This window comes from Sander lucioperca, chromosome 6, assembly GCF_008315115.2.
Source record: "Sander lucioperca isolate FBNREF2018 chromosome 6, SLUC_FBN_1.2, whole genome shotgun sequence".
Classification (NCBI taxonomy): Eukaryota; Metazoa; Chordata; class Actinopteri; order Perciformes; family Percidae; genus Sander; species Sander lucioperca.
Window position 1 is genome coordinate 5,710,661 of NC_050178.1, and position 15,545 is coordinate 5,726,205.

At 40.1% G+C, this 15,545-nt stretch overlaps 2 protein-coding genes across 3 annotated transcripts in view; both read right to left on the reverse strand.

Moving 5' to 3' along the window:
- Positions 1 to 1,812: 1,812 nt before the first annotated feature.
- On the reverse strand, positions 1,813 to 5,313 carry tusc2a (tumor suppressor 2, mitochondrial calcium regulator a). Its single transcript, XM_031301562.2, has 4 exons — positions 5,064 to 5,313; positions 3,804 to 4,040; positions 2,615 to 2,735; positions 1,813 to 2,515 (listed from the first exon to the last, which is right to left on the reverse strand). The coding sequence occupies exons 2-4, from the start codon at positions 3,953 to 3,955 to the stop codon at positions 2,450 to 2,452; spliced, it is 339 nt and encodes a 112-aa protein (XP_031157422.1). The 5' UTR covers positions 3,956 to 4,040; positions 5,064 to 5,313; the 3' UTR covers positions 1,813 to 2,449.
- Positions 5,314 to 6,068: 755 nt separating this feature from the next.
- LOC116051276 (ras association domain-containing protein 1) overlaps positions 6,069 to 15,545 on the reverse strand; it is an 18,690-nt gene continuing 9,213 nt past the window's right edge. The window contains exons 1-6 of one of the 2 annotated variants that reach the window (XM_031301561.2): positions 10,258 to 10,417; positions 9,973 to 10,216; positions 7,270 to 7,374; positions 6,892 to 7,177; positions 6,660 to 6,775; positions 6,069 to 6,566 (exon numbers count right to left, since the gene is read on the reverse strand). In XM_031301561.2, the coding sequence (XP_031157421.1) occupies positions 6,420 to 6,566; positions 6,660 to 6,775; positions 6,892 to 7,177; positions 7,270 to 7,374; positions 9,973 to 10,155 (837 nt within the window). In that variant the 5' untranslated portion in view covers positions 10,156 to 10,216; positions 10,258 to 10,417 and the 3' untranslated portion in view covers positions 6,069 to 6,419. Of the gene's footprint in view, positions 6,567 to 6,659; positions 6,776 to 6,891; positions 7,178 to 7,269; positions 7,375 to 9,972; positions 10,217 to 10,257; positions 10,418 to 15,545 lie in introns of those variants that run through there. The other variant, XM_031301558.2, reaches the window with a different exon arrangement.

A 15,545-nucleotide genomic window follows, 5' to 3' on the forward strand; every position in this document is an offset into this window, starting at 1 on the left:
GCTTAGCCTAGCACGGATCCTGAAGGTAATCGGTTCCAACTAGCCTACTGCTCCGAATAAGTGACAAAATAACACCAACATGCTCCTATTTACATGTTGTGATTTGTATAGTCACAGTGTGTACAAATAACAAGGTCACATGAGACACATCCATCTTCTAACTAATTTAATATAAACTGGGAACTATATTCTCAGAAAGGCGAAGCATTTCTACTCTACTACTTTGTGTGCCTATTATACCACATAACAGTCAATTGGAGAAATCTTGGCCTCCAAGAGCTCTGGCTCATCCGAAACTCAGGAGTGAAAAGATCAATATTACCACTTCATGTTTGCATAGCGCTGGGAGACGAGCTCACACAGTGTCTCCCAGCATGCGCTGGGTGGGTGCGATACAACCAGCAAAATATCAACCAAACTTGCAGCTCTGAACACTGTCCGCAAACCAGACAACTCTTCTCTGATTCTCAATTTCAACTGTCCACAGCTAACAGAGAGTGCAATACAAATGGCGGAAACATTCTTGGTCGTCAAATGTCTCAAACCATCAACGGACATGGTGATATTTGACGACCTGCGCACTGCTGCGTTCGATAGTAATGCCCTTAAGATGGACTTTGAGAGGACCGCTTGCACCTCAACTAATGCAAGAAAACATATACAAAGAGCCTATTATCAACAGCAGCTTTGGGTCCAAGCACCATTTACAGACGCCACCTCGATCTTAAATGCAGATGCTTATGGTCTTGTAAGAAAGGGCAGTTTATTAGTCCCTGAGATTGTAATCTCAAAACCTGAAGGTTTGCCAGATCCCTGCTCGTGTGGCAAGTGTACACACAAGAATGGGTGTCCCTGTCGGGTAGCTGGTATCCGTTGTTGCAAGTACTGCAAATGCAAGGGAGGCAATAGTTGTAAAAATCCTCACTGAATCAGCTCTCATCATCATCATCCCCATACCTGGACGCTGTTGTGAAAGTTTTACCTTGCAACACAGGGAATAAATCTGTTGTTTTGTATTTTTCACTTTAAGTTAACATTCCAATGATAGCAAGGTTGGATATAAAATGTCTGTATATTAATCAAATGCTTGTTTTCTTTCTAAAAAAAAAAAAAAAAAGTCCCTTGTTTGTATACAATTGTATTTATAATTTTTTCCATTCGATACAGCACAAAACAGTGCTACAGCACAAAACAATACCACCCCCGCCCCCCCCCCCCTTAGCCTACACTACATGGTCATTGTAAACATTGTGATCACCTCTGAAAATCTGTAGCTTCAAGAGTTTATATTTACGCACATTTAATGAGATATTGCCTAATTTGCATATTTTATTTAATTTTTAAGACAAAGTGTAATACAAAAAGTATTTCTCTTAATATGAAGATTAAACTGGTAGAAATGTATGAGAATATCTATAAAGGGGAAAAAAAGTCCCATTCACCTGTAACGTGAGAACAGTATCACCTGTTGTGGTCATTTTCAGGACTTTCGTCCCAGGTAGAGACTTTGGCACATATCCCACGTTGTTCAATGGGGTCATATTAGTCTATAACAGTTGAGATATTCTCCGCTAAATGAAGTGCATACAATTCTTACCCAGGACCTGACTATCTCATCTAGCTCTCGGCTAAAAAGCAAATAAGCTTGTTTCCCAAGATGTTGAAATATTCCTTTAAATAACATTTTCATCACTTTACATCCAAAGAAAGGCATGTATGGAAGAAGTCAAATGTTGTTGTGTGATTGGACATAACTCAATGGTAATCGGAGGACATAACCAACATAATAGGAAAAAATCTTGATTCAATTTATTCAGCTCAGTAAACCATTTATTCAAGTATTTCCAACTAATAAATCTGATATTTACAGTACATTATGTTCACTAGTGCAGGTCTGAGCTCCGGAAACTGAGACAGACTCAGACGTGACAATACAGAACATGACCATATATACAATAATTTCACAATCCTTCATTATTCTACCCTGTAACTACATCTTCAGTCCCTCTATCTCTTACACACATCCACTCAATCAAACCTAAGTACACACACGTACATATACAAAGACACATACAGTTTCACTCTACGTTTCACAGAAGGCATAAACCTTTAAAGCCTTTTCACATCAAATATGTTTTTCCCTGCAAAAAAACTCACAGAGAAATACAACTTCATTTGATGTATTCTCTACGACTGCTTACATATCAGCTGGGTAGTGGACACACAACCTGTACAAACACTACTTTTGTGAATATCAAAATACAGATTTTTGTGAACAGGGCACCCTCTGACCATAGTTGAATTCAAATGTATAACATTTTATTCAATATATCAGTTTAATGTGACAGTTTGAATTTTCCTTTTTCGCTCCAAACCACAGCTCCAGTCTTGGCTTCGGAAAAGAGTACCTGTGGCTGCACTTCACAGTAGATCAGTCCTGTGCAACTTTTCACACCTCACAGAGGACGACGGGGAAATCTACATGTATACAAGGGTGGTCAAGCTTCACAACTCCCTAAAAAAAACAAAAAAAATACATAAAAATTCAAAGTGACAAATCGATCAAAACATCATTCAACCAGATCACCATTGCCTAAATGTGGCCCTAGCTCACCTGTGGAATAAGATTTTTTTGGATCCTCTTCAACTTGGACTTTTTTCTGCCATTTTTTGTCACAACCGTCTCTTCATAGAATTCATGGGCAAGGTCACCGTCCTCGTCATAGTACAAAGAACTGCCAACACAGCAAGTAAACATCAGTCTAAAACTAGACTAAAGAGGAGATTTGCATCAGGTCAGAGTTAAGTGAATGTTATATGGTCAGTTTACCCAAATAACAACACTATCATATGTTTTTTCACTTACCCCCAGTGACATCCAGCCAAGTTTAAAGCTAGAGTGCTTTGGTTATACTCCCAAATCAGAATCAGAATCAGAAAGGGCTTTATTGCCAAGTACGTTGCACATACATACAAATGGACATGTTCACGGACAGCTGCGGACACTACAGACGCATAGAAGTTCTGATTATACTATTTTTTTTTTTAGAGTCCACTTGGAGGACGTTTTCCACACATGTGCAGTAGATCGCTACGCTGTAGTGTAGTCATGGCCGTGCAAACAAATGGTGGTGAACAAATTGGCGGTACTCGGGACGTCCACACAGAGCTTACGCGCACACCTTCTGATGACATGTATGTCACATGGACCCTAGCGGACCCTCGCAGACAATACAAGTTTGGCTTAACACATTGCACTTTTAGCTGTTATTACACACTGTAAACTTTTATACTTTTTAGTATTTAAACCATTCATTGTATTATTGTGGTTTTATGTTTTATTAAGCTGAGTGTGCACTCTGCTATCTACTCTTTAATTACCCCGCTGTGATGAATAAAGTTATTGAATTTAACTGATCTGCAGTAGTATAATCCACATATCTCACTGTGGACAATTTTAGTTTGGGGCGCCCTAGTGGCCTAGGGGTTAGGGAGCTGACCATGAATCCCAATGTCCCTGGTTTCATCCGCCCTGGGAACCTTGTTGCATGTCATTCCACATCCCCCCCCCCCCCCCCCCCCCCCATTTTGTGTCATCTCTCTACATGCAGCTATATGATAGACATGTAAAATGCCATTATTATATAGTCGTTCACCTCCATTATAATTATATATTATATATTATTATCAATATTGAAATCTCAAAACCTCATTAAAAAAATAACAATACCCCCACTAGGAATACGTAAGAAAATATGTTATTTGGCTGAACCGAACAGTTACCATTTATATATATTATTTACCTTCTCCTGGTAAAAACAAACGGTGTTGCATTTCTGGAACCTTTGAGACGGGCCACGGACTGATCGTTCCCATCACTGGCTGATTCCCCTCCAGCAGCTCCACTGCCTGAGAAAGGCCAGACACTTTTGGCTTTGGATCCACTCCCACCCATTCTCAGAGATAAGGCATAGTCTTCAGTTAAAGCTTTCAATCTGGTTGGCGGCCATACGCTCTCAATTCCTTATCAAAGCCAGGATCTGAAAAGTAAAAGTGCACAAAGAAAGAACACGTTCCCAATCAGACTTGACTTTCTCTGCCTGGTGGTGTTTAGCTAGTTGTGAGACTACAAAAAGTCAAGTTAAAGTATTTTCATTGTCCCTTACAGAGAAATTGGTAGCCAGGATTCATGCACAAAACACTAAAACACTGATATACAACAACAAGCCATATACAGAGTGGTTCAGTAGGTTATTCAGGGTCATGGTCTTAAGTGCAAGTAGAAAATGTAAGATATCTGTGCAAATGAGCAATCTGTGACATTTGAGATCTACAGACATGTCATGTCGGCAATTATGTAACTCTGCTGCCTACTGTAAAGCACCATATTTTAGTAAGTAACTGATAACTAGGCGGATCTAATACTTTGTTGATGAATGGATATAATACACTAGATTAATGCACAGTTAACTCTATTGTCAATGTGATGAATGATAAGTTTACCCTGTAAAATTAGTCAGTTTGATTCAGAGAGGCAACTGAATTAAAACATGCTGACAAAAGAACTGTTGCCAAAACATAGCTGAAAGCTTTACAAAGTATCAGCTCACTAAATCGGACAGTGTCGAGGCGGTATGATGTAACGCTAACGCGATATTGTTACCTTAGCTTTACAGGAAGCTAACACACAGGGCCATACAACCAAGTTACCGAACACTAAACACAAGCCATCGGATTCTTAACGTCAGTTACATTGCCATATTAACGTATAAACACAACCGTCATTGCATATCTAGCTAATGCACAGTATGTCTCATAAAAGCTACACCTTGATATTAGGTAAATGCGGCTAATAATAGGTAGCTAGCTAACTGTTGCTAACGATAACGTTACCTGCATATTTGGCCAGTTAGCTTTTGTCACTGACGCAGGTTAGCTAGCTACAATAGCTAAATGATAACTGGCTGGACAAGGCAGCGATAAATATCTTCTAACCGTGATTACCTCTACCCTCCACCGCCAAAAAAACGATACTTTAAACGTGCTTCTGGTGAATACCCTACCTTATCACACAGTATTAAATCGCCATGTCCTTTCATAACTTTGCCAGAGGCTACGTGAAGCTAGCGTTAGCTGTTTTGGTCCTTCAATGTGGGGGATCAGCTGATCTGACAAAGGCACCTAGCTAGATTGTTAAGGCAAAACATGTACTTACTACTAGCTACTTAACTAACCATCTCAAGGACGTTAATTTAAATAATGGTCAGATAAAAATACTTTTAACTTTAGGACTAACATTTTAACTGTTTTGAGTGTTTAAGGGACATGCTATGTTAAATAATTCACTTTGAGCACTATATGATATTTTAACATTCATGTATATCTAAAGAAATACAAAACGATTGGGAAATTTGAACTGGGAAATTCTTTACTGAACGCAGTGCACATTTGTTACGTTAGGAATAGTTGCTTCAACATGTAAATATGTGCATAGACGGACACAATGATAGTGAACTGAAAAACAGACATTTTTTTAAGGACAGAAAAAGCAAAGATATGACGAACAGCTTCCAGTGAAACACATGTATACCAATATTCATTCAAGATTCCAGTCAACCAGAGTGACACTTCTCTCTCTGACATTCATAGTTGCATACAAATGTCCATACATCAGTCAAACTCACAATTTGACAGTAAAATAAAAAAAAAAAAAGAGTTGCACCCATCAGGGGTGTCGAGAGGACATGGCAGATTGTTTAGCCTGGGTCAAATGAAAATCCAAATACCTTCAGCAACAAATGTGTATTTAACTTTCTAACAGTATAAATTAAAAATGTTAATATGGAAGTTAAGAAGTACAATATATCATCTAAACTTGGCAGTAATGTCAGGACTGGACACATTACCAATTTCATATTCTGGAAAATTATGTAATTCTAGATATGTGACTTTTAGGCTCAATTACAACACAGGGCTTGACTTCAGCACTACATCTACATTATGTAAAATCCAATTTTATTTTATACCTAATAATGCCAAAACCATCAATGACATTTAAAAAAAAAAAAAAAGTTAAAGTGACACAGCTGAGGTACACAGGATAATCAGATGCTACCCAATAGCAAAAGACATTACTGGATACGACCACTGTCTCATCTGCCAGTATTCACTTCTCTCAACTCATTCTCTCAGGCACATCAGACTCTCCAGGTGTAAGGCACTTCTCATCTCTCGCATCATTTCACACGCACATTCGCGCCAGCTCTCTCTCATTGTCTTGCGCCCTGTCTCACTCTCTCGTTCACCCAAGAGGCGTTTGAGTTGTATTATCTGGGATCTTTGGATGCAGCGATGACTGGTCAACTTCAGGCGATGGTCCAGCCAAGACATGCACGTTAAACCCCGAGCGCAGAGTCGTATCAGCCTGGGGTCGAGCCAGCCAGAGCCTCTCGCATCTTAGTGCGGGCCAGAGCGTACCGCTGCACTATCTGCTTGACGTGCTCCTCTTCTTCACGCTGCAGAATGAGCAGGAAGTTCTTCAACTCAGGCATGGAGAAGGCATGCCACTGTAAGGAGAGAAACATGCATTAATGAATGTACAGTCTATAAACTAACCACAAGGTTTGGATTCCTTATTCTCATATTCATGTTGCACTCACATTGACTTCTCCAGTTTCATTCTCTTTCAGAACAAAGCTGAGAACTTTCTCATTGGGCCCAGCACACAGACGCAGACGGAGGGGACGCTCATCATCAGATACCTTGCGAATATAAACTGAAAAGAGGCAGACAAAAAGACTCAAATTAATGTACAGCGTGCCAATTTCAATATAAAATAAGTAAATAAGGCTGCAGGAGTTAAGTGTAAACATAATAAAACAGGAGTGATACCTTGGTCATGACGCTCGCTGCGCTCAAACAGAGCAAACTTTCCAGGATTGTCCACCACAGTAAACTTTTTCAACAAAGCTTCAATGACCTCACGAGCAGAAGTGCGTGAGCTTATGTGCAGGTGCTTGGATGCATCCTTTGGCAGGTAGAAAGAGGTGCGACGCTTCACTCCGCTAGCCTTCCTCCCTCTAGCATCATGACCTCCTTTTTTAGGAGGTGGAACTGACACAGGTCGCACCAACTTGAACTGTACCTTTATGAAGCCAGTGTAGGACCCATCCTTGTTCTGTTGAGAAAAATTAAAATGTTACACTGAAGAAAAAAAAACACCTTAACATTAAAATGCATGGATTTGTTGTGACTCAACACACTACTCACCATGTTCATGAACAGATTGCTGTTGATTTGAGCGTTGTATTCCTTCACCTTCTGCTGATAATCTGCAGTGTTCAACTCCTGCTTTCCCCATTCAATCTGTTCATCCTGGAGGGAACAGTGAGGAGTTACAGTGTTAAACCACCAGGTGTCAGTGTTCACCTCCAAACCACAACAGGAACACGAGAAACTCAGGCACAACAGTAACCTGGTACACTCAAGACAGTAAGAAGCATAGGCAGTTTTAAACAGGGTTTGAAAGTATGGCTTAGGTGCCAATCATAGTCATTATCATAGTCTATTTTTATTTTTTCTGTATAATATGGATGAATTTGTTTAATGTATGATGAATGATTGATGTGTGATCTGCTGCCACTTGTCCTCTCCCCCTGCCCTTATAAGGACCACAATGGAAATAAGTCTTTGGGCTTTATTGTGTCATCCCTGACTATTTATGTATTTTAATGTATGACACAGAGTACTGTTTCATATTTAAGTGGTCAAATAAAATCAATCAATCAACACACAAGTACAAGAATGAACACTGAATACAGCTGCAATTTGTGACATTACTTAAACAAGTCATGTTCTGTAGTTATTACAGAAGTTATGGATAACGTACTTTTTTTGTACCAATCCTAAAAAAAAAAGACAAAGTGTTGATGACCCTCTTGAGTAAGGATAAGACTTTTACATGGGGAAAAAAATCTCATTACAACATGCTGCTGTCGTATGAAAACATTCTATGTCTCAAAATATTTTTTTCAGGAACTGAGAAAGGGTGTTTTTTTGCATGAAGCCAGGGTCATGCAATACATTTTAACACTAAATTGGAAGAAGGTGTGAAGTTATTATGTAAAACCAACTATGGTGTTATCCAATTTGGATTTAAAAGTTCTTCCAAAAATATTTCTTAATGCTGTTTAGAATCTGATAAAAACAACCACCCTTTAGTAAAGATGTTGTTATAATAGTAATATAATGTTAACTGATTTTCTGTTAGGCCCCCTGGTATTCTCAGTGAGCACCAGTTGCATCAGACTCTCAACTTCCTGACAACGTAGCAAAGGCAAAAACGATGATGTCAGCTCTGCCCAATCCTGTTTGAATCCTCTGTCTAGGAGGAGTAGAGGAAGGAGGGGTATGTTCAACTTGCAGCTGTTTGCAGTGACTGCGAGCAACAGTTCTGCACTGCATTCCTCAACTTGGTATTCATGTAAAAATAGCCTCCCCTCCCCGGTTCTCAAGTGGGAGAGACAATGCCCTCCCTTGTTTTACAGGCACATCCTGTGAAGTCAGCTGCCTCATCAACCACACAATCCCAGTCATGTTTCAGTCATGCACATTTGGCCGTTACTATCTGCATGACCGTTAGCTCAATTAAGGCTTTTCCTGAGTGTACTAGTGACCAATTGGTTTTTCCCTGTATAGAAAGAAAATTCAACAGAACTGTGAGGCCGCACAAATTTATTTTCCATACTGTACCGCAGCTAATTTCTCGAGGTTCATAGGAGCAGGGGGGGTTCCTGAGGAGTAAAAGGTAGGATATCTATCCAGGATAGGATATCAATATCCAGCATCTATGGGTTCTGCAATGATACTTATGCAGATTTCTCCATTATTGCAAACAAGTATTTCTACATAAATGTACAATTTTATTTTTTACAAAAAAATGTTAAAATGTATCTAACTCCACCCTGCCTCCATCTATTTTCATGAACCCGGATTATCAAATGAAAAATAAACCAGGCAAAGTTGCAAGCTTTAAAAAGGGGCTGGGTAGCGTACACATCGATGTCAAGCAGAACAAAATCAATTGTAGCAATCCATAGGCAGACTGAAAGACTGTAGAGTTAATATGCTGCTGTTAACAAGTCAATAAATCAATATGGGGGCCAAATTGAGCTTTCCAGCATGGTAACAGTGGTAGGAAAAACATATGCAACAACTGTGTCTCTACGTGCCCAGAAAAGGAGTGTCATATCAAAAATGGTTTCTGCGCAAAGACAGAAAATGGTGAATGTCACTGAGTTACAAAGTAAACTGCCTCTAACTGTTTCCCAATAGACGAAGCTGATATCCGAGTGGGTGTGGGTGACAACAGAAAATGAATCTCTCCAAAACAGTACATTAGTCATCTGTGATTGAGAAATGAGTATGAAAAACCTGAATAGTCAATGAATGGTGGGTGTAAGGCTGGAAACCTGAGAAGCGGGTGTGCGTCACTAAACATGACATTTGGGTTGTTCTCATGAGTTCAGCTGTGGGTCTGTCTGTGCTTGTTAAAATAAAAAAAAAGATCCCCTGATGGATTGTGTTTCTACACCAAAACCACCAACTTATTTTTGCCACTTCTGACATGCTTTTTATTATAGGTTCCCACAACTCAAATCTCAAGCCTGTTTACTCAAAACTGGAGGAACCAGAACTCCATCCTAGCCTGCAAGCTCACTTGGCATGCATCTTCTCTGCTGGGGTGCCCTTGAGCAAAACACACAGCAGCTCCAGACCTGGGGTACTGCTGAGCAACACACCCTGGCATTTGACCCCCTAAAAGTATGGATACAGTTATCAAATAACGCGAGAGCAACGTTAGTTATGAACTACCCATCATCCATCTCTCGGGTCTCACTTCCCCTTTTTACATTGAGGACGGGACTTTTTAATTAAGCCTAACGTTTATTTTTGTATACATCTACTTCTCACCTGTTTTACGTTAGCATTAACGTTAGCTTTCCGGGTTTGGGGAAAGAAAGATGTCCGGGCGGTGAAGTACTGCTCAAACTCGGAGTCGGGTTCCTCCTCGCTGCAGTAGCCGCTGCTGGTGGAGCTTCCCCAGGTCTTCTCGAAGGAGGGAGTTTTGTCCGAACTGCTAGCCACGTTTGTCATGCTGACTACCCGGTGAAACCTTTAACACTAGAACCAACAAACTGAACTTAAGATACGACGACTAAACGCGCAAATAACGTTAACTAATAAAGCACTTTCAGTTAGCTCAATACAAAACCTGCCCAAAATATCTCTGTAGCGCCTTGATACAACAAACTAATAGACAAAATACCACTGACTTTTTTTCCTCTAACTTCAACCGGGCCACGTTTCTACTGTGCAAACTCTCTGTGTGAAACAGGATGTATTCAGGCCCCCGCCCTTACTGTCTCGCTTCCTTCCCCCCGCCGAGGCCCCACCCAGGTCCGTTGAGTTGAGTTTGGAAAATACACAAAACCAACGCAGCCGCTCGCGATTGGACGGCAAGTGGAAATACCAGACTTAATCCCCACCCTCCCCCCTCTCTCTGCCTCCCACGGATGCTGCTGCCGCTGCTTCTTCCCCGCTGAATATGTCATGTGATGATAGGTCAGTTTGGTCACCACACATAGCCAGAGACAACATGTGGGTCTCATTATTTCTCAATTTATGAGCTGTAAAGATTTGTTGAACCATTAGGCACCAAACATACATTCTAAATCTTAGACTGTCAAGTGACATTTTTCCTTATCTAGGTTGAAAAGCTTGAGTGTGGTGAAACCATAGACTGTTAATATACAGTCTATGGATGAAACCCATGCCAGAAACCAATCAGGGTAAAAGGGAGATTTTTACAGTCACTGGGAGATACCCAGAGGCCCCCTAAATGCCACATAACTAGTCAATGAATCCATTAGCTAGATCATGAAAGAAAATAAGGATCACTCCATCGACAGTGTTGGGGAGTAATGGAATACATGTACCGGTGTTACGTATTCAGAATACAAATTATGAGTAACTGTATTCCGTTACAGTTACAATTTAAATAGTTGGTATTTAGAATACAGTTACATTGTTGAAAACAATGGATTACATGACGATACTTCTCTGTTTCACGAGTTTATTCACTCTCTGAATAAATTAAGGCAACTCCATGCATTTCCCAATATGAAAACGAAAAAATTAGCTATTTGCGTGATCACTGATAGAGGTAGAGATGGAGCCGGAACCGGCACAACAGAGCCAGGGCAGGAATGTGTTTCTATCTTGGAAATTCAAACAGCATTTCACATTAAAGAAAGGGAGAATTAAATATAACTGTGCAGTGCATCCTCTGCTTGCCAGCAACCAACCTCCTTTCAGCGTCCAAATTCACATTAGTTTTTAATTAGCCAAGGGTAGTCATCTGCTGTAGTTTTACTGGTCACCTTGCTATTTTATAGTTGACGTGGGACTTTACATTCTCCTGTGTGCTGATTTACTAGCCCCAGAGCCGTTGAAAGACTGACTAGCCCCCGAAGATCAGAGGTTATACTTGATTATTCTTATCTATGGATGGAAATATTTGTGCTGTAGCCTGAACTATTTTGCACTTCAGAATTATAACCATGCACACACAGGTAGAATAGTTTTTTCTTCATATTTTTGTATCAATGTCACTAGGAAGCATACCAGTAGAAATATATATTCATATTTGTAAGTGGGATATATATATAAGTAAGTGGGATTGTCTGGAATCTAGCAATATAATAACCATTATGGTGGGTTACACTGGCAATTAACAAAAATGTCTGTGCTGACATAAATAGTTTACATGAGAATACATTATAATTTTGGCCCTTTGGCTGAGTCTCTATCTGTCAGAGGGAGAGCAGGAGTGCGGTTGTGAAGAAGTTGGTAATTTCATGGCGCAGATTAACAATTTTGCATGCACTATATCCTTGTCACATTCTCATTAGGGGCTGAGCCCCCCTAAAGGTCTGATCCTAGAATCGCCCCTGCTGCTACTTCATACACTTCACTACACCTCAGAGGGAAATGTTGTAATGTTTACTGCACTACATTTATCTGACAGCTTTTGCTTTATTGCTTCACGCTGGGCTTGTTTCTGCAACAGCTCATGGAGTATCGGATACAATTAAAACTACTGAGGAAATATTTTCCTTTGACATTGGTCCAGTATTAAACGAGATCGCTGCAGTCGGCAACGGTGAAACCAGTGGTGTAGTCCAGGGTGTACGCTGGTATACGGCGTATACCTACTTATTTTTCAGTCAGCATTGTGTATACCCACTTCTAAATCCCCCCTGATGCGCACCATTCAGTAATATCTGTGAGCCAGATTGCCCATTTTTTCCTCAAGGATAGTGAAGCCATGACCCACCCTCCTCTGCCTCTAATTGGCTGGTACTCGCTGCTTTCACTGATTAGATTGGTTAACTTTAGGCATGAGGACTGATGAGCCAATCAGAGGCAGAGTAGGGCGGGTCATGCCGAGGAAAATATCGCTAATACCTCAGGTGCCAGTGAAAAAAACAAACAAAAAAAAACTCAGGTGCCGGTGCCACTTGACTACGATAACGGCAGCAGACCAAACAACAGCTGAAGAAATAACACAAGCGGCAGTGTGCCACCCCAGTTGATGGAAGACATAATTCTGAGGTAAGTTTTAAGGTGGTTTCCAAATCAATCATTATTTTAAACTACTGGCAAATTGCCAGTGGCAATATGACTGCTCATTTAGAGGAGAAGAGATAACACCATGTTTGCCTCATGATAAATACATTTTACATTCATCCAGGCTGCTTGTGTGACCAGTAGTAACTACAAACTGCTCCTAATCAAGTCATGATCATTTTATAATAGTGAGCAAGTAGAAATGACAGATTTTTGGGTAAACTAAATCATAGTCTTACATGTCACTGTTTCTAAAACAGGGCTTTTTTCTGGACTACTTTAGAAAAAAAAAAAAAAAGGTGAAAACTGAGAGTATACCCACTTCTCCAGGGACCACTACACCACTGGGTGAAACAAACTACAATGTAAGTTAATAGGATGTCAATTTACGTTCATAAAAGTGCTCGTTTTGCCGCTGACAGACTCAGATTAACATTCTAAGTGTCTGACAACATTATGGAAAGGATTTCTAAGGAGGTCGATCTTTCTGTTAAAGAGTAAGATCCTTTTTCAAAACATAAAAAAGTCCGCAAAATTGCGTTCGCTAAACCCACCAGACTCCATGTAAATAAACAGTAATTTTAGCATCGTAAAATGGGCATTCTAGAACATGTCTGAGCTCTGAGGCTTGCTCTGACTGTCATGAGCCTGTGCGTGTAGGGTGCACGACTATTTCATTCCAATTTTGGGTCTGTCAGTCACAGTGAAAACCGGGGACATTTCCGGGGACAGCTCTAGCCGGGGACAGGTCACCGAAACCGGGGACTGTCCCCGGAAACCCGGGACATCTGGTCACCCTAGCTTAGACTGCGGTTAGATTTTTGTAGTATGCAGTTCGGGACTACAAATACAAAAATCTATCTGCTTGGTCAGGTACACATTCAGCCAGCTGGAACAGAAGAACACACCAGAATAGGCCTGTTTAGTAAGCAGGATTTGATGGCCGCATTCCTACACTTATAAAATGCAATTCAATGTGGAAGTAATCCAAGTATTCAGAATACATTACTCAGATTGAGTAACGTAACGGAATATGTTACAAATTACATTTTTGGGCATGTATTCTATGACGGAATACGTTTTGAAAGTATCCTTCCTAGACTTCCATGATTCAGGGGACTTATAAGAGGGAAGATGAAAAAGAAAAACAAAGCAGCAGAGGCTGCGATATCCTAACTTTTAATGCCTAATAGCTCTCAAAACACTGGATCCTACATTTCCTATAACGCAACTCAATAGGGTCTTTCATTATGCCCCCTTCAAGTCGTATCTGTAAAAGTTGTAAATACGACTGGGAAACTGTTTTTTTCTGAAAGCTTTGATATATGCGACTTGGCACCGGCACGTACTGATACTGAGGTGCCTGAAAACCAATTATGTCTGTTGTTTAATCATTAAAAATACAATGTTTTGGACAGATGGTAGGGGGAAAAGCAATATGAATGTCACCTTTGGAATTTGTAAAAGACTTTTCTCAGACCTTTTTTTGACATTTTACAGAGAAAACAATTTATTAAACAAAGAATTCATAAAATAATTGAGAAAATGCTCTGGAGAGGAATTGATAAATAAAATAACAGGGATGCACCAATCCAACATGCCAGATCGGTATCGGTGGCAGAAACTGACCTGATTAGGCAGATCGAGTATCAATCCACAATAAATACAGTTTGTTTGTCAGTGTCATAAGATCTTATGTTTCCGTAATCAGTTATATTCATGCAGACATGGTGAACTCCATCAGTTGTTTGTGCCACAGCAATCCTCGTGTTAAATAAAAAAGACTGCAATGAGTGAGATACAGATTTAAAATTTTGGAAAAAGAGAGCTCTGGTATTAGATCAGTACTGGATGAAAATAAGCTTCATCCCTAATTTTCAGTATGCTGCAATGTAAACTCTTTTTAAACCATCAGGCAGACTTTAAGTATATTGTAATAAAGCTGAGGATTGAGCAAGAAGTTTATAGCTTTTGTAGTGAGAATCTGGCTATAAAAAACTATAATCAGGTATGGTCTTTAATTTCTGCTAGAAAATGAACAGCATCTAAAGCAGAGATGAAAGGCTCAGTAGCCCTGTACCTTTCTCTGCTGTACACCGGCCTGGTGGGTGTGTGTTTAAATCCCTGCGCTCGGGGAAACCATAGACTGTATAAAATAGGGTGAAACACTGAGATAAAAGGAGAGAAAGACAGCAGACTCCCACACTGAGCCGAAATGGAAACAGTGCACTGCAACATGTGTCAACATCTGTTTAATTAAAGGCATTTATATTGCAAAAAAACCTGAATATTCAAATCCCAAAATTGAAAATCGACTACCTACCCAACTAACAAATATTCCAATAGTCAAATATTTGGGTCCAGCCCTACTGTTTAGCTGTAACTTGAGAAAGTTTGTGACCCCACAGACATTTTTTTTCCTGCTTCAAAATAGACCAAACACCACGCCAACGTGCATGTGTCACTGAGAGCTGCGTTGTTTCGTTGCTCTCATTGTTTGTATGTCTATTCAATTGCATCCAGAGGTATTTTGGTCTCCACCAGTTGATAACGCCCCTTGGAAATTGAAAATGAACTTAGAGGTTCCAGACTGATGCCAGGCTAAGTAATAACACTGAGAACATAACCAATGGGCACGTGTCCAACTGGTGAAATTTGTAAAATATCCTCAATGTTTTTCTCTCATGCTAAGGAGAATATCGTTTTGGCTATCAGCACAAGTATTAGTTAATGTGTATTGGCAGGAAATACTTGCTGTGCCTCCTAGTGTGAAGTGACGAGTTCACATGTGTGGGGGCTGCTACACCCAGAAATCCTACAACTGTTCTTACATTCTTGTATGCATATAAACCTTA

Bases quoted from the DNA above. Each gene is read 5' to 3' on its own strand.
- tusc2a (XM_031301562.2), bottom strand. From the start codon at position 3,955: ATGGGTGGGAGTGGATCCAAAGCCAAAAGTGTCTGGCCTTTCTCAGGC. The intron at 2,736-3,803 runs GTAAATAATATA...CTGTGTTGGCAG, and splicing joins TTTGTTTTTACCAGGAGAAG to TTCTTTGTACTATGACGAGG. The intron at 2,516-2,614 runs GTGAGCTAGGGC...TGTTTTTTTTAG, and splicing joins AAAAAAATCTTATTCCACAG to GGAGTTGTGAAGCTTGACCA.